The 24,153-nt window shown below is 37.1% G+C and overlaps 1 protein-coding gene across 1 annotated transcript in view; it reads left to right on the plus strand.

Annotated features, from left to right (window-relative positions):
• Window positions 1–24,153, plus strand: part of USH2A (usherin) — a 388,839-nt gene that overhangs the window by 301,749 nt on the left and 62,937 nt on the right. The window contains exons 50-58 of the mRNA XM_051613556.1: window positions 2,664–2,887; window positions 3,905–4,115; window positions 4,495–4,692; window positions 5,276–5,430; window positions 7,242–7,440; window positions 13,837–13,944; window positions 14,485–14,668; window positions 15,376–15,533; window positions 23,502–23,660. Coding sequence (XP_051469516.1) covers window positions 2,664–2,887; window positions 3,905–4,115; window positions 4,495–4,692; window positions 5,276–5,430; window positions 7,242–7,440; window positions 13,837–13,944; window positions 14,485–14,668; window positions 15,376–15,533; window positions 23,502–23,660 — 1,596 coding nt within the window. The remainder of the gene's footprint in view (window positions 1–2,663; window positions 2,888–3,904; window positions 4,116–4,494; window positions 4,693–5,275; window positions 5,431–7,241; window positions 7,441–13,836; window positions 13,945–14,484; window positions 14,669–15,375; window positions 15,534–23,501; window positions 23,661–24,153) is intronic.

Here is a 24,153-nt window from a genome sequence, read left to right on the forward strand (position 1 = left end):
ACACCCTGAGCACCACTGCTGCAATGTGATTATCTGAAGTTGTCTATTTCTGGTTATAAAGGATAATGCCAGCTAAAACCTCTTTTGGCTTTTTTTTTTTTTTTTTAATTTAAATAGGTAGTAAAATGCCACTTCAGTGGCATCTCAGACTCATGAAAGATGATGCTTTGTGCTGTTGTGGCTCCTGATTTGTAATAGTTGCAATACCCACATGTAAGCCAAAGATTTTGGAGTATTTTGCAATGTACACTGGCTCTGTGTTTTGTTGATTCTCTATTCTGGCTCCAAAGGCTAAGCCTTTTAATACTCATTTTTCCCTTTTGAAAGCACTGGTTTTGCAGATTTACTAAATTAGTAATTCATCACTCAGCTATGTTTTCAAATTTTTTCAGTTACTGGGGATGAATATGAAATAACAGTTGACAGAAATCACTGTTAGCGGGAAGTGTCTTTTCCAGCCCATGGATTTTTCTTTTTGCTGTAATGCACTATGTGTCTGTGAAACATAAATATATAAAGCATGACACACACATTCCATCTGATTTACAAACAAATAGTTTTTTTTGGTATTTTGCTGAATTCAGCAAGGGTTTATAGGAATTCCTGGATCCTCAAGCAGTTGAACAACGTGATTTTTAGAAGGCAAATCAATCCATCAATATCACATGGCTCTATTTTGTTTTTCTTGGAGCATATTTAAAATTGTACATTCGAGGTGTCAAGGTTCAGGAGTCAAGTGCTACATGTGATAAATTAAGCAAAGGTCAGAGGCTATGCAATGCAGTTTCAGAAGATTGTCTACCTCTGCCTTTGCAGCTCATTCATGCTGAAGTGATGCACTATGGGAATTACTACCAAACTCTGCTCTGCAACATCTGCTCTCCCTAAGTGAGTTAGTGCACGTCAGACATCTTTATGTCAGAATATTGCAGTGATGGATGCAGTCTTCAGAAAATGCTGCATAAAAATCTGGTGTGCCGTTCTGGCCATTAAGTGAAATTACTATTTAAATTAATGGCGCTGTCACAGTTTATCTGTGCAAAGAATGAACGCTGATTAGGGTATTAAGTAATTAGCAATTTATCACACTGGAACAAGGTTGATAATAATTAAAGAAGTAATGGTTTACCAAAGAAACTAGAAAGGGAGTCACTTCTTGTTATGTGAGTGAAATCTTGGCTGAAAAATTTAATTCAGTGAAACAAAGATGAGGTTCACAGTGAAAGAATACAGCCTTGTTTGTTTCAATAGAAAAGCAGTTCGTTATCAGAATTTTAGTTTGCCTGTCAGAAGTCCCTTGGGGCTGTCTGACTTGGTTATTAGTGTTGAATTGAGTCATTTTCTGCATTAATTCTCTTTAAATTGGTAGAATCCTAGGACAATTTGGAAAAAGGGTGTGAACAGGAGGAAATATTTACCTCTTGGTGATCATAGTTTGATTGCTGTGAATGGAGCCAGCTCTGAAAAAAGACAAAGTATGCAAGTAACGTCACCATTTTTAGTCATTCCAATGACTGGAATGAAATACTCTGAATGCTTTAGCAGGATCATACCCTTAAAGAGCAATTTTCATTATGTATGACTTCCTAAGAGAGATTTGCTGTAATAAATGGCAGTGAGAAAAGTGGCCACTTTTGAATGTGTTTCAAATGCCTAGATACTACAGAAATTATGTCAAACATTAACTACTTTGTAACAGTATATCATAGGCCTGTTTTTTGTTTGGTTTTTGTCTGTTTGTTTGGTCGGTTGTTGTGGGTTTTTTTTTAGGGGAGGGTTGTGTGTAATGTTTTTCTGGTTGAATTAGGAGTAACATCTATTTCTTTGCCAGTTTAGAGGTGTTTGTAGCATTTGGTTTAGTTAAATGTACCCCTTTCTATAAATGGTGTGGGATTCAACAGTGGTATTTCACAACTGCAGAATAATTCAAGTGAATATATGGAAAATTACCCTGGTTATGACAAGTTTTTAATTCTAAAATAAAATTATTAAATATAGAAGAAAGATGGTGGAATTAATTTTGGCAGCTTATCAATTCCTCTATAGAAATGCAAATTATATTTAGGCAATAACTTCTTAAAGAATAATTCTTTGTGTTAGATGACTGAAGTTTCACTGTGGCTATTTGGCAAGTCACCCATTAAGTTCTACATACCTGTATGAACCCCAACTTTAAAACATAAAATGTAATGTGAAACATTCTGGAATGCTACTATGCACTGTTGGAAGACTCATCCCCTCACTCATATGAGGAAGAATGAATGAGACCTGACTGGAAAGTAGATGGATAAGATATCTCAGTTTCTACATTCTACAGGAAATTTTCATCAACAGCCTGTCTTTGACCTTTGTGCACAGAACTTTGCTATGGCATTTTATAGCAAAAATGCTTACACAAATTCAGCAATAGGGTATACTTATTGTAGGCGATGCCTGTTTATTCCTCTAATTCTTGAATGTTTTTTGTAGGTCTGGAAGTCAGGATGCTTGCTTCAGTCACCTCACGTTCAAATTTAATCTCACTTTAGCTAAATCTGTGTAATTCCAGCTGCTGATGGGTTTGTGCCAAGATGTATTGAATTCTGAGCTTTCTCCTTTCTTATCTATTTATTTATTTACCGACGTTCTGTATTCAGATATATTTTTTTGTTTGTTCATTTCAGGGATGTTCTGTTGTGGGCAGGAATACGTGAATAAGTCAGATACCATATGCTGCTCAGGTTCCAGTGGTGAGTCCCTAGCACATGTTAGAAAGAATGACCAAGTGCCAGTAAAATGCTGTGAGACTGAACTTATTCCAAAGAGTGAAGAATGCTGCAATGGAGTTGGATATAATCCTTTGAAATATGTTTGCTCTGACAAGATTTCAGCTGGAATGATGATGAAGGTAATTGATAGAAAATCTCTCAGAAGCTCTGATTTGACGATGGAAAGAGAAATACCCTGTTCATAACTATTTTTCTAAAATCAGAATATAAAAACTCTTGTGTGCATTATTCATTTTCACATTACATCCATATTAATACCGAATGAGTTCACCATGATTGATGTTATTGCAATGAATTCTAAAGGAATTAATAATGATTAGCTGCCTCTGTGAAGTGTTGCCCAGCACTTCAGATTAGTACAGTGGCTAAAAGCTGGCATACTAAGAAGACTGACATGTATAGCCAGTTCCCATTCTGTTACCACTGTTCCTGGTGATGTTCCTTAAGTGGAAATTAAATTGAAGTGGCCAGTTCTGAAGTATAAAAATGCTATTGCATTTGAATTTGAGCAAGCAGTATAAAATAAATGCCCCAATCTCCTAAAAATTATTTATAAACAAAAATAAAGCAACTGATATTTTCTTGATGGACTTATTCCTGATCCTATAGAAAACCAGTGGCAATTTTGGCATAAATTTCAGGAGTGCTAGGATAGGTCCCTATATAACTTTTAGCTACAATGAGAGTATTATATTTTTGGTGCCTTTCACTCCTTGTAAAATATACCGTTTATTTTCAATTTTTTAAAATGTAGAAGTAAACTAAGCACCATAATAAAGGCTAATTCCATCTTTTCAGAGTGGTCCATGACTGTAAGTATGAGCATAAGATAATCTGACCAAACCTTAAAAGCTGCCAAGTTTTGCAACTCCAGTTGAATGCAATAGAAATCTTCAAGAGTTAGCATCCTGGTGTTATAAGTAAGCTGTAAAAATATTCTCAACTGTTATTACAATTTTTATTTAAGAAAATTAGCAGGCCAAAGGATGAAAGGGTGGCCCGTATACTAGAAAGATCAATGTACTCGATGTGGTTGCCTGATGTATGTGTTGCATAAAGACAGAGAAATACTAATGGAAGCATTTTTAGAGAGGAAGATGTGATTAATATATTAAAATTGAATGTGCATTCCTTAGGTAAAAGAAGAATGCAAGGCTAATATTCTTTGCCCTTTATCTATGGAGGTAACTGCACATTGTGGAAAGTGTGACTTTGATCCTAGGGAGAACATCTGTGCGTGGATAAAAGGTTCACAGAGTGTTACAGAAAAGGAGATAAAGGAAGGTGTGTGTCCAACTGAAGAAGAGACTGTCTACACAGGAAGTCCAAACCAATATTCATTTACAGGTAAGGAAAAGTGGCATATCAGATTGATGATTTCCTAGTGTATTTAACTCACTCTGGACAAAAAGATGCCCTGAATGCTATCAGGTGTTCTAATTAAATGTGAAGCAGTTGTAGTGAAGTAGCATTCTTTAAGAAGTAATCTGTGAATCAGGACAGGGTCTTCAGCAAAATGAAATCAGGAGCAATAAGATCAGATATAAACCTGGTGTCACAAATGTTGATAGTGGTGGTGCTGGAGAGGAAAATGGCCCTGACTGAAGGATCAACTTCCATAACTTTCTTTAAATACAGAAGTAGTCCCAGAGGCACAGAAAAAAATAAACAGAAATTATTTTGTAGTTTGGCAAGACTGAGGTGATATGTAACTTTCTTTTTCTAGACCTGAACCTCGAACCATTTATCACGTATGAGTACAGGGTGGCTGCTTGGAATAGCTATGGAAGAGGCTTCAGTGAAATTAGCAGAGCTGTTACTAAGCAAGATGTGCCACAGGGTGTAAGTCCACCAAAATGGGCCAAAGTGGATAATCGGGAAGACATGATACATCTTAACTGGGAAGAACCACTTCAACCAAATGGTATTGATATATGTTAAAAAAAGATTATGCTCTATTATTCAACTGACAGTGTTCCAAAATCACAAAATATTTCTTAATTAAACACTGGCACTGAAATACGCATATTCCTAAACTCTGCAAGAAGAATTTGCTCTAGGTTGAGATAATTTTCATTGCAAATAAGAGTAGAGTCTCACTTCACAAAAGACAATTCACTACGTCTCTAAGAAGTGCCTAGAAGCCTTTTTTGAGAACATTTGTAATAAGAAGTGGCAAATACGATCAGAAGATCACCATGTTACAAAATATTCGGGGATTTAGGGGCAGGGGTGGTGATATTCATATTTCTTTCATGAAATCTTGCTTATGATTTTCCAAAAGTAAGTAAGAAACTTGGAAGATCTCTCAATAAAAATTGAGATTTACTGAGGTGTTGATATAGAAGTTGAGAAAAGTAGCTGAAAATTGACATTAGCTGTTTCATTGTCTGTTACAGTGGTGACCTAGATATTAAATATTTTCTGTGTGCAGAGTAGCTTGCTATAGAGTACCATTACACAGGATTTCTCAGCTAACAAAAAGGAAAACTTTCTGTCTGCACTAGGTCTTATTATTCAATACATCATTCTCCGAAATGGAATTGAGCATTTTAGAGGAACAGAAATGAGCTTCACAGACACAAGTGGTGTCCAGCCATTCCAAGAATATTCATACCAGCTGCGAGCCTGCACTGTTGCTGGTTGCACAGACAGCAGCAAGGTTAGTGAATTGGTCTTTATGGAACTGGAGCCAGAATTTTATAAGCCAGTGTGATAACATAAAAATGCATTTTGGAAAGGTGTAATTTGAAGACGTACCGCTTATTGAGTGAGTAAGTAGAAGCCATCAATAATCTCATTTGGATTCAGCTACTGACAGGTGATTATTTGGAACCTAAGGTTGATACAAGCAAGCAGAAGAAGAAAGCAGCACCTCAGTCTTGGCAAAGCTGAAATTGCACTGTAGGAACTGATGTTTGTTAAAGAGAAGACTGTATATGATAGAATAGAGTAAGGAATATTAAAATGCACTTTCTCCAAGCCCTGAAATTAAATCTTTGCTTCTCACTAGGAGGTCTATATCCTCTTGGTATTTCTTAATTTATCTGCTTTAGCTCTAGTCTATCAATTTGTTCAACAGCCTTCTTATTCTGAGCCTCCTTCCACTTTATTACCCTTCACTGACTTGCCATGCCTGCACCTGCTTCAGGCTTTACACTCCCTTTGTGTACAACCAGCCCCTGCTTCAGTTTTAAGCAAACAGAATCTCTTCCCTCCCTTTGTCACAGCTTCATTTTCTTTTGTAACACTTTGTATCACAGATGACTTTTACCAGCATTATTATTTAACCAGCTCTAGTTTCTATTCTGCAAAGTATCTGCCTTATTAATAATTTAGAAATATTAATTCTTAAGTTAACTCTTTTTCACAATAATATCCTTGCCTTTATGAAAATAAATTTCTAGTACTGCAAGTGTAAGGTCTGTGGGGCAGAGGTGGGGACTAATGACTGTGCTATCTATGAGATTAAGAAGGTGATTTTTAAAATATTTTTTTAAATGTGTTTAAGTGTTTTTCTTGTTGGTGCGAATTCCAGCCAAAAGAATAAGAAAAGAAACACTGCTGCAGAGGGGTGGAAATAGGTGCATAGTCCTCTTTCTGGACAGAGAGCTGTGGTCTGAAAGCTATGCAGGCACAGTTGACACAACCATTGGCCTGAGCTAATAAATGCTGCTTATTTCACTTGCCTATAATCAAGTAGTTTACTGTTGCAAACACTGAAGTCTGAAAGTAGTGACTGGTTCCACCAAATGCACTAAGACAATATATTATAGAGGGCACATTTTATATTTACAGCATAATATAAATACTTTATGGAGGTAATAACAGAAATAGAAAGTGATTCTCAAAGAGAAAACGTCTGACTCTCTTATTAAACCAAAGTAATTTGGAAATGCCTCTGTAGGTGATCGGAGATGGTAGGGATGTATCAATAGAAAATTAACTTTTCCCTTTTTCTTCTTCGTTTGTTGTTATTTTTTTAGAAAAAACTTAACAAGTACAAAGTTACTCTACCTTTCAAAATCTTTGGTTTCCTTACAAAAATATGGAGCTGAAAATAATTACAATAGAGTTCAGATTGCATGGGATATATGGAGGCTTAGCTCCATGTTTACTAGTGCTTAAAATATATGAAATCAGGCAGTTAAAATGCAGAGACACTGACAAACCATATGGAAGTGAGTTATCAAGAGTTTTCAAGCAATACAGTTTTTGTTGTTTCACCCTGTGCTACACACGGCAGCTAAAACGTGGTGAGCCTGTTGTGATAAATTGTAGACGTAGACTTATGTAATGTATTCAAGGTCAGATTTCATTGTGAAAAAGGAAGAAAAAAATAACTAGTTCTCCAGGCCCTTGGTAATGATATGCCAGCCCAAACAACATTTTAAAACAAAAGTGACATTCTCATTGATCATGGTATCTAGTGTACTATTACATTAAATTGCTGTTTAATTCATATGTCTTCAGGTAATTGCAGTCACTGTCCAAGGAGTCCCAGAGAGTGTTCAGCCACCAGACATCAGTGCTTTGAACTCAACAGCTTTACATCTAAGCTGGAGTGCACCCAAGAAACCAAATGGTATCATCAGAGAGTACCAGATCAGTCAAGTAGGGAAAGGCCTTATATACACTGATGCTGCAAGCAAAATGCAGCACACAGTATCAGGTAAGGAGGCAGAGCAATCTGACAGGCTCCTGTCCTGCCCTCAAGATATAAGACAGTATGAACTTATTAAAAATGCTACTTGTCAGTAACATTTAAATTGTCAGTACTGCGCACGGTTTAGAATGCTTTTTCATGACTTTGCATATTTTAAATTTATTTTTTTCAATCTCACTTTTGGCTTCTGTTTGTTAAAATATTAATATATTTAATTTCAAAATTTTAAAATAAATTTATCCAGCTCAATTCTAGATGCATGCTTTGTATACAAGTTCTTGTATATTCTGTGTAGGCTTGACCTCCCCTCAACACAGACTCAACTCTTTTACCATCGCTAATGGGCAGTTACGCAGCTGAAGTCACTAGTGCTGCTCTGAATGTATAGCAGTGTTGGAGCAAGAAGGATTCAGCACTTTATGCTTGAGATAATAAAAGGGAAAGAAAGACAGAAAGAGAAAGATCCTGGATTATGTTTTCAATCTTATATATTGCTTATAGCCATTTTCTAAATACTTGGTGACATTTCACAAGTGTGTGCGTGTCTGACAGAAGCTTTAATCAAGGGATGGTGGGAGAAAGTTTGACTTAGATGTCAGATGTATTGTTTTCACATAATTGCTTTTTACTTATATTTGAATGTTATACAGAAGCAAAATTATTCTTAGAAATGTTGCTGTTGAACAAAAAAAGGGAACATAACCATTCTGGAATATCTTTTTTCACTCTTTGACCTCAGATTGATATTAAATTCTTTTATCTATGATTTTTAGGAATTCATAAATGCTTTTTTTTTCCCCTTTTTTTCCAAGTCAAGTAGGAAAATTAGAGATTCATATGCCATGCACACCATATGATAGCCCAACAAGTAGAAGTTTGTGCACATAAAACCTATACAGCTTATATGGTACTCTTGACCGCCCCTCAAAGCATGAGTCCTCTGTCAGAGTGAATCCCTTTGTGCTTAAAAAGAGTTCCTCCTTGATGTAGTCATTTAAAGAGGAATGAGTAAAAGATGTCTTTTCCTTTTTGACAATATCATGCTCAAGTATGAAACTCATCAATTGTATATTACACCAGTCTACATATTCAATACTTCTGGACATGAGATATTAACTAGAGTATGCCAGTTGGTGATAAGTTTTTTACAATTGCTGTTGTAAGTTTATACAGTAAAAAAACACCTACCAACAAGGAACAATTGATCAAGTCTATTGAAAAATACTTCTCATGCTCCCACTTCCCAAGAGGCAGTTGTACCTCCAGAGTAACTGAGATTTGAATGCAAACTGTACTGTTTTTCTTACGAGTCGGAAGAGAGGCCAAATGAAACTACCTTCTGAGAAACAATGATTTTTTTCCTTTTCTGTGCCTGTTCCATTAAAGCTGTCCAATTCTGCCATGTTAAGCCAGGAGTGAAACAAGTGATCATTCTTCCTGATAGTTATAATTAAATCTTGTGCTCTTTTTTTTGCAGGAGCTTCTTTGGATAATAATGTGGAATTCATGGCAGTGATTTAGCAATGTGGATAATTATTGCTCTCTAAATTAAAAGAATAAGATAAACCAATCAAATTTATTTCATATATAACCTCAAATATTTGAACTGTTGTCTTATTCCCTGTGGATCTATGTTTTGATTTTGCCATCTTCCTTTTTTTGTTGTTGTTTTTTTGTTTGTTTATTTTATATTTTTTTTTCTTTTTCAGAAACTGCTTTTCCCTGAGCAACAGTTGAGCATTAATGAAGCTGTAGCAATAGTATTTCTGGAGACTTAGAATCTAGGGTCTTGCAAATAACAGACGAGAAGGCTAGCACCTTTCCACTGCACCATTGTCTTGCTGCTTATTTTTAATTACATCAAAGCTTTGGAAACATGATCCCACAAATGCTTTGTGGGAATAGTGGTGAATGTGCTCATCATGTGAAATCCATAAATTGCTTATAATCCTCTCAAGATGTTAAAAAAAGCATTAAGTAATTGAAGACAGGAAGTCCTCAGTTAATTATTTAGAGGTGTTATCAATGCTTTAAGCAAACTGAAGCATTTTCTGCTATCTCACTGAGTTGAATGCCACTGGGACCCAGGGGCAGCAGCCATCATCTTCTCATATTCTCTAATGCAAACAGCACATGGCAGCTTGTCAATAAAAGACCTTTTTATATCATTTATTACTGAACACTTCCACTGCTCTGTATAGAACAATTTGGATGACAGTTATGGCATTGTTTCACTTTGTGTTACTACTACTTTACAAATGGGCCTGCTAATGCTTTGCAGTGGGGGCCAGGCAGAGGGTAATACTGTAGAAAATAATTAGGGGAATTGTAAAAGAAAGCTAAGAGTGCCCTCTTCAGTAGCAGCAGGTGGCTTTGTAGCGAAGATTCTTCTTAACTCCCCTTTTTTAATACACTCAAGATAATATCCTGAGTAAGAGCCTTTATCGAGAGTTTCTGGGGTCAATCATCTTTAGGTAAAAGCTAAGCAAGTACGTTGATGTTTATGTTAGTAAAACAAGCCATGTTCAATACTTAATGATTTCATGGTTTTAAATTCTTTCATCTTAAATGTATTGGCCATTTCAGGGGAGTGAAAACTGAAGAGACACTCTCACTATTCAACTCTATCTCCATGCAGCACTGAATCATCAGTAATATTTATCTAAAGCAAACTCGTCAGGGTGGAGGATTTTGTGAGGCTGTGGTCAGCAATCTGACATCCTCCTGAGAAAAATTCCCATGGTGGGGCCCAGGAGCATTATCCTGGGAGCTAATTACTGACCTTGCTGGAGCCATACCCACAAATGGAGACAAACAGTATCAGAAAGAATTGATTTGGCTAATAGAACAATGCATTCTTAAAAAAAACCAACCCCAAACCCTGTTGCCTTTTAGCAAATGACAAATGCTAGAGTAACAAAAAAGATGGCTAATTTTTTTAAAAAAAATAATTAAATAAGAAACCTCCACGATAATAGACCAAAAAAGAAAAGAAGTATCCTCTAGTGAACAATCAAGTAGAGAAAATGGAAAAGCAAAACACTGTTTATGTTTCAAGATTACCTTACTTGTTTTTTTTTATTATTAATCATATATGTAGATTTGCACAGACCTTTCCAAAGCATGCATAAGACAAGGTGGTTAATGCAACACTTTAATAATGTAGATAAAAAAAAATCTGCTGTGGTGGCTCCATGTATTACTAGAGGTTTCAGGTATCAGAATTTCACCAATAAATTTAGTGAAACAATGTACTCTTTTTTAAATTATCATTTTTCTCTTTAAAGCATAGTTGTAAATGAGTATTGCTTTATTATGCATGTTTCCTTTAAAAGTGAACATGATTCCCTTTAGGGGAATTCAAGTAATTTGTTGCCACAGTAATCTTTTCTATCCTGAAATGTTAAATACTTGGCTTTTCTCCATGCCTTTGCCTCTCTCTACTCTGCAACTGTCATTTTCTTCCTTCCTACTTTTATACACAGTGTTCAGACGATTTTTCTTCTCTTCCAGTTCATTATTAGATTACACCCAGAGCTGTCCCTCTGAGTCATCTCTTTATTTTTTCTCTTTCACATCTTGTTCAATTTGTAAGCAGCCTGCATGTCTTCTATTCAGTATTTTACCTTCCTACATAATTGTTGTTTATTCTTTCTATTTGTTTGTAATATATTTTAATTAGACATCTTCATACAGGCTGCAAGCAAGCATTTGTTTATAAACAAGGATCTTGCACAGACTTTTTTTTCTTGTCACAGAGTTGCATTGTTCTTGAAGTAATTACAGTTAGGCACATGAGCTGAATCAAAAGTACATTATTTAGGTCACAAAGAAATGCGCTTAAAAATTGACCTATGTAATATGTAGGAATTGACCTGTATAATCCTAATTCAGCCTCTTTCACACAAGCCATCTGCATTACGCAGTGGTGTAGTCATTTGTACGTAGGGTTGCTGCCTCATGCAGTCCACCAGCTGTGCCTCTTCCAGGGAGGAATAACATGACATTAAAAAATCAGGCTCCTGTAGGTAGGACTCCTGCCTCAGATTTTTCTGTTTGGTAGGATTATTCCTTCTGGGAGTCTCAGTGTGGATGGGCCTAATTCTGTCTGTCTAGAGCTAGGTTTCCTTTCTGCTCAGCAGATGTCAGGGAGGTGCATGCCTGAGGGTCTTGTGAATGTGGAGCACAGCAAGGGAGGCAACAGGGATGATGCCAATCCAGAGGGATGAAATGTGGATTGCTGAGGGGCTGGATGCCAAAAGGAAGAAAGGAGAAGGGGCAGTGTCCCAAGAGGATGGATGGCCAAGTGGCAGTACACAGGGCTACAACAAATGAAGTGTGAGATGAAATGGAATAGAGACAGTCTCTGGATTGAGGCAGTTGGCTTCTGTTGTCCAGGGCATTCAGATCTGTTCAGACTGCATTACTGAGGGAGGCACATCTCAAGCTTTCACAGCTTGTCACAACCATCTCTTCTTCATTTTCCAGACATTTGCCTGAGACCTGGGGCCTGAATTTCCTGAGCTCTCAGAGCTGCTGCTGAAGGCACCAGTTGTGCTCAGATATGTGAAGTTTTGCATAACACCATGTAGTCTGACAGCCAGGTCCCAGGCATCCTGGACGGCCTTCTGGCAGGTCCAAGAAGCTTTTTGTTTCCTGCATTCTCTCTGAGTTAACATCCTGTTTCAGAGAGAGATAAATCTTTAAGCCATTTGCAATGCTCAGCTGGTTGGTGTTAATACACTCTAGGGATGGACACTAGAAAAAAATGTCTCAAATTACATTCAATGAGGCAGACCAGAGACTGCATGTGGAAGGGAGTTTCAGGTGCCATAGAGCCTGTATACAAAGGGAGTCAATTTGTATCACACAATTTCCTAAAACTGGGATTTCTTAGTTTATGACTGTTCAGTTTTGCAATCTTAAAATTTCCACAAAGTTTATGTGTATAATTTGCTTCTTTTTTGTTGTAGTGTTTGTCCCCTTTGGATCCAGGAACAAGAACTTTTAAAAAATATATTGTAAGGTGTTAACAAGAGGGTCATTGAAAACATGCCAGAGAGAGGTTTTCAGTGTCTGTGCCTGGTGATATCATTTTTAAGATCAACTTTGAGGAAGCGCAGTTTAGGAAAGACCCTTTGACCTGGGCTGGAGCATGCTTTGTGAGGCAGTCTGATCAGCAGCTAAAGCTGTGCTCTGAGGTGATCAAAACAGGTTCACAGAGGCCTGCATCTTTAACAGTTTAACTGTAAGAATCCTTCAATGGATGCACAGAAATGGCTATTTTAAAAGCTTAGTATCTTAGCCAAATTTTGAGTACAATTTTATGACAAGTCCTAAAGTCAAACTCTCAAGCTGCAGGCAACTTGATGTCAAATCTGAAGTCATTGACGCACAGCACAGAGATGTTTTAAAATTTCCAAGGAAAGGTCGAAGCATCATATTCTCTTCTACTCTCATTCAAGTTTTGAGCTGAAAAAATAATTTAAAAAAAATTACAAGAACAAGTTAGTATCTTGTAATGGAGAGGGCTTGTTTGCCAGCCTTGCTTCTGCTTTTTATCATTTACAGTAAAGTAATGTAACAAGTGCAAAGAGGGGAAAAATTTAATAGAAGTTTGGAAGGGGGCAGGAACAGAGTATCTTTGGACTTGTTTGCATTATAGTAGGTTTTATGTACAAGTAATAGAGTGTTTTATTGTCTTTTCATATCGTTGTGAATATATTTGTAATACATTTTCAAAACATTGTGGGCTTTTCAGATTTCCCAGTTCAAAACTCTAAGCAATTACACATTCAGGTGCTTATCTGCTGAACTTCTATGACCACTGCCTGTGATGGAGATTATGTCTGTGACAAGAATGTTTAGGTGCTTTCCAGTTAATTTTTAGCCATTTTGTACAGGCAGAAGTATTGGTTTAAAAACCCAGTTAAACAAAAAAAAAAAAAACTGAAACCAACCAAAGAAACAAAAAACAACACCCTACACAAAACCAAACCAAACCAAAAGAACCCCACCCTAAAGACTGCACAAATTTTCAGATGGTAACGTAGGCTGAGATCTAGTCTGTTGTTACTATGCTGCAAATGCCATCTAAGTTACTTGATTTGAAACTATTTCAGATATATCTATATGCCTGGCATCCATAAATCCATTGCAGCACAGACAGATTCTATCGGAATTGTTTTGTCGGGTCTTTTAAACCAGTAGAGGCTATACCTAAATTAGCAAGAATTCACCATTTCTGTATTATTCAGATGTAAAATAAGAATGATTCATGTTTTATGTTTGCCAAAAATACTAAAAGATACCTTTTAAGTCCAATAACTTTCTGTGTAGTGATACAATTCTTGGGATGCCCAATGTCAAGATCTCACTCTAACCTCTGTTTGCTCTTTCTAGGTCTGCAGCCATACACTAATTACAGCTTCTTGCTTACTGCATGCACATCTGCTGGGTGTGCTTCTAGCCAACCACGTTCAGGTCAGACTTTACAAGCTGCTCCTCATGGTAAGGGAAAAAGACACTTACAGAATTGCAAAGACATTGTCATATGGGCTTGTATTTTCTGATGGTTTAACAAGGTGCAAAACCCCACTGTCATCAATCAAGCTATCATGTATAAATTTACACAAGAGAATCCATCTCTCTTGGAATATATGTATCTTAACACACACTTTAAGCTGACTGCCTAGCACTGCATTTCTACTTTCTTTTTGTAACAGTTTCCCCAAGTTCATATTTTAAGTTGCTGAAGTTAGAATTAGCGGACGCACCTTTTTTTAAAGCACAAATAGACAGGCAGATACAACGGGGCATATATAGGCTGCATGCTTTGGCCTTGTTCTCCGTTAATCTGTACCTTGAATACTTGGTTGTGTTTGACGTAGGTTAAATTCAGAAAGTGGGTTAAATTTTGTAATTCTTTCTTGCAATGTTTTATGCTTTTGTTAACATTGCTGACAGGAACAGCACATACTCTGGGAAAGGAAAAAAACCTCTTTATCGTGTTGTCATAAGATTCAAATAATGTCATTGTGATGTTAATAGGGGTATGGCCAAAACCTCATCATATCATAGTCAGTTCAACAAAAGTGGAAATCTACTGGACTGAACCAAAGAAACCAAATGGACTCATTACTCAGTATAGATTATTTCGTGATGGAGAACAGATTTTCCTGGGTGGCAGTACAGACCTGAATTTCACTGATGTTAACCTGCAGCCTAACAGTAGGTAAGGCATGTTGAACAGTTCTGTTAATGTGTGTAAGATGTTCAAAATACATGTAAATGTGTCTGTGAAAAGTACAAAATATGAGTTACTCTTTTAACCAATGAAAAATCTCTTCCAATATTACTTAATTACTGCAACATTGGTAGAGTGTTTTTAGGAGGCTTCCAAATTTCCAGCTGTTGGAAAGCCTTAATCAAAGGGCCTACCTTTTTTGCCTTTTCTGAGAAAAGACCATTCTGATTCAAAGTGGGGGAGACCTTTTTATTTTCCTTGGTGGCTTGTTGGTGGACCACTGGTTGTTTTTTCCCTCATGGGATATATTTATTAAAATTTAAATCTTTATATGACAGACAGAACTACACATGTTTAATAGTGTTTCTGTGCATATTGAACATACTGGCTCAAAAGTAGCAGTTGCTGGTATTTTTTTAGAAGCCATTCCAAGATGGATTTTGATACTCTTTGGATCAGTACTTCTCTCCCTTAAGTAAGGTGATGAGAATTTCAGTATTAAAATTATTATGATTATAAGTAAAGAGTTACTTTTCTCATATTAAGAAAAAGGTGAAAATCTTCACTAATGCAGTGTTTGTAGTACTCTTTGTATAGTCTATTCACTTTAAATTGGTGAAAATGGAAATGTTCTATTCCTGATATGCCTAAAGCTTCTAACCGTAGTGTCTACTGATCTTTTTGTGTTTGCCCAGATATGTTTACCAGCTGGAAGCGAGCACTTGGGGCGGCAGCAACACTAGTGATAAATATGTTATACAAACACCAGTAGGAACACCAGAGAAAATTCACGTCCCAGATAATGTCACAGTAATTGATGCATATTCTATATTTCTAGCGTGGGATGTGCCAGGTAAAAATGTATTTCAATGTAGCACTTTGTAGTAAAATGAAAGCATGGAAAAATTAGTGTATTCAGGCAGGCAGCTGAATCATTCTGATATTTTTATTCTTTGTATTTGGTTTTAGTGTTTGTGTGATTTAAATAAATGGCTATCTAAAGCTGCCATTTCCTAGAGACATATTATTTTAATAATATTGACCTATATACTTGACATGGGTATCGTGAGGATTAGCTGATCAAAAATCTGTATGTTAATTTGATCTTGTAAACTATTATTGAGTGCAAGCATTAAAGAAACAAAAACCACTTACGCTGAAAGTAAGTTTTCCCTTCAGTTCAGTTCCTGTTCAGATGAACCTGAATTATCAACAGAGAAACCTGGCAACCTTTTGGGTTGATGATATCTTGATAGCTATCCTGGCAATTAAAATATCCAGTTGTCCTGCAGGTATGCAACATTGAGCTCCTTTATTAAAAGGTGTAAAAGTGTGACATAGAGTTCCTTTGCTAGTTTTGACCTGATTGGGTAAATTATATTCACCAGAGCACTATGGTGCTAGGAGGATGGGTCATCAAAAGGCCCAGAAATATTTTAACTCTTGATAGTCTCAAGAGTAACAGAGTTTCCTCTCTGTTGCTACATCATCACCAAGTTGTCTTGGCCTCCAACAGAGTTAGGCTAAGGAGGGATAATTTCATCAATAGCATCTTTTTCTGTGAGACACTGTGGTCTTCTACATTAATATAGATTATAGCTAAAATGATTGCTGTACTGTATTGATTTTCCAAAAATTATATACTGTAGTTATTGTGGGACAATAAGAGCAATGTAGATTATCTATTTTCTGCCTAGTGTAGTTCATCTCCAGCAAGATTTTCAGTTTCTAGATATTCTTTTTCAGTTAAAATTAGGTAAATTTTCTTAGAAACTTCAGATTTTTGCCCACTGCAATAACAACAATATGTGTTTTATTGATGAAATCAGGGAAGCTTTTGATGTCTCTTCTTCCTAAGTATTTAAGAAGTTTTTTCTCATATTTAAGTGGAACTTCCTATGCCCCTCATCCTGTCACTGGGAACTACTGAAAAGAGTCTGGCTCCATCCTCCTTGCACCCAGTCTTCAAATACTTACAGGCATTAATAAGGTCTCCCCTCAGCCTTCTCTTCTCCAGGCTAGAGTCCCAGCTTCCTCAGCCTTTCCTTATAAAGAAAATGCTCCAATGCCACAAGCATCTTTCTTGCCCTCCTCTGGACCCTCTTTAAGTGATTCCCTGACTCTCTTGAACAGGGCAGCTCAGAACTGGACACAGTATTCCAGATGTGGCCTCACCAGGGCAGAGCAGAGGGGCAGAATGACCTCTCTTGACCTACTGGCCACACTCTTCCTTATGCATCCCAGGGTTCCATTGGCCTTCTTGGTGACAAGGGCACATTGCTGGCTCATGGATAATTTACTGTCTACCAGGACTCCCAGAACTTTCTCCTCAGAACTGCTTTCCAACAGGTCCACCTATACTGGTGCATGGCATTCTTCCTCCGCAGCTGCAGGACTGTACACTTGCCCTAGGTTCTTCTCTGCCCAGCTCTCCAGCCTGTCCAGGTCATGCTGGATGGCAACACAGCCCTCTGGAGTGTCAGCCACCCCTCCCACTTTGCTATCATCAGCAAACTTGCTGAGGACACACTGTCTTTTTGTCCAGGTCATTGATGAATATGTTGAACAAGACCAGACTGAGTAATGACCCCTGGGGGACACCACTGGTTACAGGCCTCCAACTTGACCCTGCCCCATTAATCACAACCATCTGAGTTCTGTCACAGAACCAGCTCTCAATCCACCTCACCGTCCACTCATCTAGCCCGCACTGCCTGAGTTTCCTAATGAGGATGTTATGGGGGACAGTGTCAAAAGCCTTGCTGAAGTCAAGGTAGATGACATTCACTGCTCTCCCCTCATCCAGCCAGACAGTTATGACATTGTAGGATGAAATCAGACTGGTCAAGCATGTCTTCCCTTTGGTGAATCCATGCTGACTTCTCCCAGTGACATTCTTTGCTTTCACTTGTTTTGTGATGATGTCCAGAACAATTTTTTCCAACACTTAACAAGGATGGAGGTGAGAATATGTAGCCTGTACTTCCTGTGTCATCCTTTTTGCCCTTTTTGAAGACTGGAGTGATGTTAGCCCCCTTCCAGTCCTCAGGCACCTCACCAATGTCCTGCTGGAAGCTTCCTGACACTTGGGTCCTGCCAGCAGGATGGCTTGAGGAAGCGAGTGGTGGCTGCATAATCAGGGGGTAAAATGAGTCACGTTTTTATTTAGATGAGTGCCATGTGATTGGCATGTTTAGCTTGATGGTTGTTTATATCTCATAGGACTGATTTCAAAAGCAGCTTGTATTTTCTTTCCATGAAGGCAATAGATAGTGTTTATTCTGCTTAGTCGGGTGACAGGAGGAAGACATAGGTTCATTCCCACAAAACTGTGACCTTACTGCAGAACAGGCTTCCGTGTGAAGTCAGCCCTCTTCCCCCAGCACCTCCATGAGTGTGGGCTGACAGGTTACTCCTTTTGTGTGCACATGCAGCTTATGCAGCTGAAGAATGGGAGCAAACACAGAATGACCTCAGTAGTAGAGACGAAACAGAACTGTGAGTCTGAGAAATGTTTTGTAGGAACGGCAAAACATGTTGACAGAACTCTACCTGTCATCTCTCCTGGCTCACCTAGTTTTTTCTCTCCTTGCAGAGCAGTCACAGTAGAGTCAATTAGCATTAAAAATAAAGTCACCTAGAAAAAGTATTTTGCCTTCAAGACTGGGATCGCAAGTATTGTGGCAGTGCTTAGCTGTGTTCAACCTACCCATTTAGGCAATGATTAATAAATCTATAATACCCTGAGCTGTCAATCTTTTAGTTTTCAGGAGCACAAAATCCATTATAGAAATGCTATAATGTATGAAAAAGATTAAAATCTAAAATTAAACTTTTACCCCTACTGTCTGAAAGGATTTAGAACCCAGCAGAAGGCAGGTGAATTCTAATGGCATATAATCTACAGTTGGTTTTATTGGAAAGTGACTCACGCTGTATTATAGTTTTGATAATAAATGTAATTTAAGGTTCAAAATATTCAGCAACATTAAAAATAGATTTAAAACATAATATACTGGAAAATCATGGGCTTCTGAAGAGTGGGGTGTTTCCTAGACAAGCTTGGCCTTGTTGTTCTAGGCTTTTTCTTTCCAGCTGCTCAAATTCCTGCTACTTGCAGTAGGTTACAAGCCTGCAAGGAGAATCAAGTTCTGTGATTGGCTCTGTTGCAATTAAGATTGTGCATACAAAAGCTCACATATTCCTGAAGCCACATGATCAAAAACATGAAGAGGAGACTGGATATTAAGGCTCTGTAGAGGATGCAGGGCTGATATATTCACACAGCAGTAGGAATTCTTCTTCTCAGTCAGGGGAAGGCACATGTCCTTGTTCCCAGGTACTGGAACACAACTTGAACACTTACTTTTGTGAATGTTTGGTGACTCAGTGTCTTCTCTGCTTTTCCATTGTGGAGCAAATTATTTACATTTTTAGCGTGAATAAGGGATTGTTTTTCATACAGTGCCCCTGCTAGGTAGACAGAAAAGCATAACTTGTTCTTCCTTTTATTATAGCACCTCAGGACCACTAGCCAATCTTTCTTAAAGGAATGAGGAGTACTAAGAACAGAGAAATGTTAATAAATGCTGCTAAATGTTACTAATGCTACTAAAAGAAACCCTGTGTGCAGAGGCATAGGTATATCCAAAAGCTAGGAAATTAATTCTTGACCCTCGATAATCCTGTTTCATGCTTCTTCTGAGACCTTTGGTCTTCAAGTGCTTTTTTCCAAGAGGAAGGCTGGGGGGGGATGCAGTTGGAGGTTTATTTGGAAGGTTTTGATCTTCTGGAGTGGCACACATCCCATTAACAAGTCCTATACATGCAGACTCTGGGGCCACATGCATCTCCAGCTTGGCAGGATTTGCCAAAAGAGTCTACAATGTTTTATCCTTATTTAGGTCATGATGCATGTCTTTTTGTATCATGTTGTAGCACTCCATCCACCTCTGGGTTTGCTTATCAATTAGAGTCAAAGTCATGTAAATTTCTGGATTCCTACTTTATCTTTCTTGGGCTCAAATTTGGTATTTGAATGACATTTGTTTCTTAGCTTTGTCTCTTAGCTTCCCCACCTAACTAGGTTTCTCCTTACTTGGTGGCCTAAGAAATTGTTCTGATTTTTGCTAAGCCAGTGTTAGATTTCCTCTTCTATTTTTTCTCAAGTAAAGTATTGTTTGCTCCGTATTGTTGTGGAACAAATGTTTCAAGCTCAGTTTCCAAAGTTCTCCATCTTGAAAGCAATCAGCAACTCCAGCTGCTACTGTCTTCAGAGTCTTGTTGAGAATTCTTCATACAACAACAATGAGGTATCTGGATATTTGAAGCTTAATGTAAATACTAAATCTCAGAAAGCAAAATAGTTTTGTTTTGTTGTTTGTTGTGGGTTTTTTTATATATTTAATGAAGTTAAATATTAAAATACAATTTTATGCTTACCTTTTTTAAAATAAAATATATGACATTCTTATTTTAGTATTTGTTAACTGTGGGAATCAACTGTTTTGCTTTAATTATAATTGAGTTTCACATATTATAAAACAATTTTTCAGCAGTTGACTTCAAACAGATTTTTAGTGACCAGACTGTAAAACAGACTGTGGCTTTTCCACCCCCAATTCTAAGCATCTTGTGCTGCAAATTCTGTGCTGCTACTCTAGTTCTGAAGTACAGAGAGCTGTCAAACCTAATTTGCAGAGTTTTACACAGAATTGTCCATTAAGTGTTATCCAAATATGCACACAAAAAACAAGGTTTAGTTTGATTGACTTGTCCCATTGCAAAATGTGCACCTGCTGTGAAATGAAGTCGCAGAGAAAAAAAGGAGAATAATTTAACTTTTTTATTTGTAAAGATAATCAGGGTTTTTCTGATTACATCTTAACTTCATAAATGTTAAATAACCTATCAGCATCTAGTTGTTGTAAATTATGAAAAAGAGTATTGCTGGGAATATTAACCAACTAAATCCTTGTTCTTTAGTGAACATGGAAATGTGTTATGGCAGGTTGTCATTGTGCTCATGGTAACTTTGACACCAAATAACAAAACTGCCATTTGCACTTAGGGTAAATTGGTTCACTTGTGCTTTTAAGGTTCCTTTTATTCTGACATAAATTTATGAGCTCTGGAACTAACCAAGTCGTGTGGTTTCCCAGCTGACTTTAACAAATATGCCCATTTTGTTTCCTTCAGTCATCAGATCACACGAGGTAGTAGTTTCAGACTGGCTGCAGATGCTGAAGGGTATTCTGGAAGAAAGGGGTTTTTTTAGAAGTTTCTATGTTGTATATTTTTTTATTTTTCAGATTACAGAGTGATCCTTTGGTCTTAGCTTTCAATGAATTTCATCAAATTGTTGGAAGATTTCTATTGGATATTGGAAGTGTTTGGGATGTTTGTTTAGTTTTGTTTACAGTTTTTTATTCAGTATTGAGAATATTTTTTTCTCCTAGCCATATAGCCATATTTATTGTTGGTGTCATTCCTAATATATTTGCAACATTTAGCAAAATTTTACGATTTTGGTTTTGGTGGGGCTTTTTTTGGCATTTCTGCTGAGATATGGACACAAGTGTATTTTGATGCATATTGATGGCTGGATCCAGCTGCCTTTGTTTGTATTTGTTCTTCGAGCATTCTCAATAGTTCCAATTTCAAAGGTTTGTGGCAAATTTTGCCTAGAATAAATGCACTGGTCAGGTGTACGAAAGTGTCACTTTCCCTAGATGGTGAGATTTTCTGGCTGAAATATGTGGCCTGTTGTCAGAAGTGGAGAGAAAGGAAATCTTAGCTGCACGATGAGAGAAAAGCTTTCTATTTGATATGCTGTCTACCATTTTAAGCTCTAAGATTCAGATATTTTGTTGTATCCTTCACAGGCACTCCAACACAGGAGGGGGGGAGAACAGGAGTAAGTAGTTTAGCTGTAATATTATATCTTTAGTGGTATAGTTATACAGTGTATACTCAAGTGCACTCTTCTAGTCCATTTCATCTTCCATATATCACATACAAAAAAGAATTTTCTTTGTTGCAGAAGCCACACGATTCAAGATCACCTCTCAGAGTTTTACTTGTAACATCCTGCGCACTACTTGAAAAGTTGTGTTTCTCTTGTTCCATTCTTTGTTATTAGATTTTGGTGTTTTCCTCAAAACTGTTACACTGAGAAAGTGGGATTTTTGCACTTTCTGTCTCTTCCCTTCACCTCTTCCAATGGCTGATATCAGCATCTTTTTTTCTTTCTGTAATCTGAGCAGTTGCATAAGATTGAAGGCATGCCTTCATTTCAGAGCTATTCTTTCAGCTTTTTAGTGTAATGGCATTTCCTTTGCCTGGCATCTAGTTAGGCAGCAGCATCTTATTTCTTTGGGATTTTTATATCCTCTTTTTTTTCCTGAGAATTGTAAAAACTTTGTATTTCAAAGATTTTTCTGATCTTCCGAAGTACATCAGTTGTTTACAGTACTGCAAAGAAACTAGAAATCTCTCTGATTTTCACATACATGCTTTGCTAAAAAAAAAAAAAATCCATCTAAAAGATGCACAACAGAAAAAATGTTCTTTTTAGCTTCAGGGTAATAGTATCAATGTATATACTTTATCAGAAAATGACCAAAGCAACAATTAGGAGAAAGAACGGAGTCATTTTCCACAGTTACAAAAGATACTGAAAGCTTGTCAAGATTTGGAACAGCTCAGAACTGCTCATGTACATATGATTCCTGGTGCAATCACAAAACACAGATAAACTAGGTCTTGTGTTGAAAGAAAAACTGTGTTTCTACCAATCAGATACAACTTCGCTCATTTCAGAAAGGTACTTTGTCTACTTTCTCTTCTTTGTACTTTGTTCTTTCTTAAAACTGTGCCTTATGTGACTCACGTGCAAAATGAAGGAAACACTTAACAGACTCTCTTCTTTTGTTATTCTCTTGGCTTTACGAAATTGCTTCTGTCTGCATAGAACAGTCTATAGTGAATAAATAATAAAAAGCCTACAGCCCATTTCCTAATTTCAAAACCAAACCAACAACAACAACAACAAATGTGAAGCAAAACTAACAACCCTGAGTGGGAGGAAACAAGAAAATCCAGGAACCTCTGTAAATCATTGAGGGGATGGCATAAGCCTTCACACGTTCTTGGAAAAAAGCTGATTTTTCAGCTTCTCAACAGAACTGGAAAGTTAAGAATTGACAGCATGGGAAGGAATAGATGGGGAAAAAGATTTGAATTAAAACAAAATAGTAAAAATTGAAGAGGTTTTCTTCAGCAAAAACCCTATAACCTGGCAGCTTGATTTATATCACTTAAAATAATGTTTCTTGGTTCAAGTCAGTATATTGTACTTTACTGGTAAAACAGGCTAAGAACCTACACTCAGCTACTGCTGCTGGGCTAACAAGGGATAATTTGCTGAATGGTGGCAATTCACTTCTTTGATCATATGGCTCTATATTCAAACAGCAGTGCTTAGTAGCTGTTGCTCCTTCAGAATAAAGAAATAAAAGCCGCCTGGTTCCCAGTCATAAGGTCACTCCTCTTCCCAGAAGTAGCAATTGCAACGCAGGCATTGACTGAAGTGAATTTTGATTTTAACTAAGAACTATAACATCTATCTTCCAGTTGTGACCTGCAGATGGATCTGTTTCAGTTGATCTTTAAATAGTTTTCGTTTCTGAAAGAGGCAGTAGGAAAAACCTCCAAAGGGGGCTTATATTTAAAATTGCATATGATGAATGCTTCTTTGAAGTAGTTCTGCACTGTTGTTAGTATTTCAGATAATCACTGGTTCTTCTCTTTTTCACAACAGGGATATTCATGGTCAATGTGCCTTTGGAATACAACGTCTTACTAAATGCGAGCAGTCCCACTCTACTGATGAAGCCAGTAGGTCGTGCACATTTTGCTTTTGTCGATGGCCTAGATCCCTACACCCTGTATGAGATAAGAATACAAGCATGCCAGAATGGTAAGATGATTTTAAAAGACTCACCTCTGTGATTCGAAGGGAATGGAGATTTTCCAAATAGATTCAGCTCAGCAAAACGGATAAAGTCCTCTTTCTACATTGGAGTCAAATGTTTACCTATCAAAAAGAAAGCCTAGCACTGAATGAAGCATTAAATATTTCTCCATGTTATATAATTAATATTTTAAAAGGAGATTTAAAAAATGTATTTTACGTAATATGTGCCATTTTATTAAAAGCGCTTCAAAAATAGCTTAACTATTTTTGAAAATGTGCTTACAGAACAAAATTGGTTCCATAACTGTCCTCCACCATGAAGTGGTAATCATAAAGGCAGGGGAGAAGAGCCCAAATATTACAAGACTCCTTGGCTTTAATGGAAATTTTCAAAATCCTATTGAAATAAGTCTTTCTAAAATGACAGCTTGGAACCAACTCTCTTCTCACCTGCATTGATGAAAATCAGGAGTAATTCATTAGTGTAGTTGCAAGA

The sequence above is a fragment of the Apus apus genome, chromosome 3, assembly GCF_020740795.1.
Source record: "Apus apus isolate bApuApu2 chromosome 3, bApuApu2.pri.cur, whole genome shotgun sequence".
Classification (NCBI taxonomy): Eukaryota; Metazoa; Chordata; class Aves; order Apodiformes; family Apodidae; genus Apus; species Apus apus.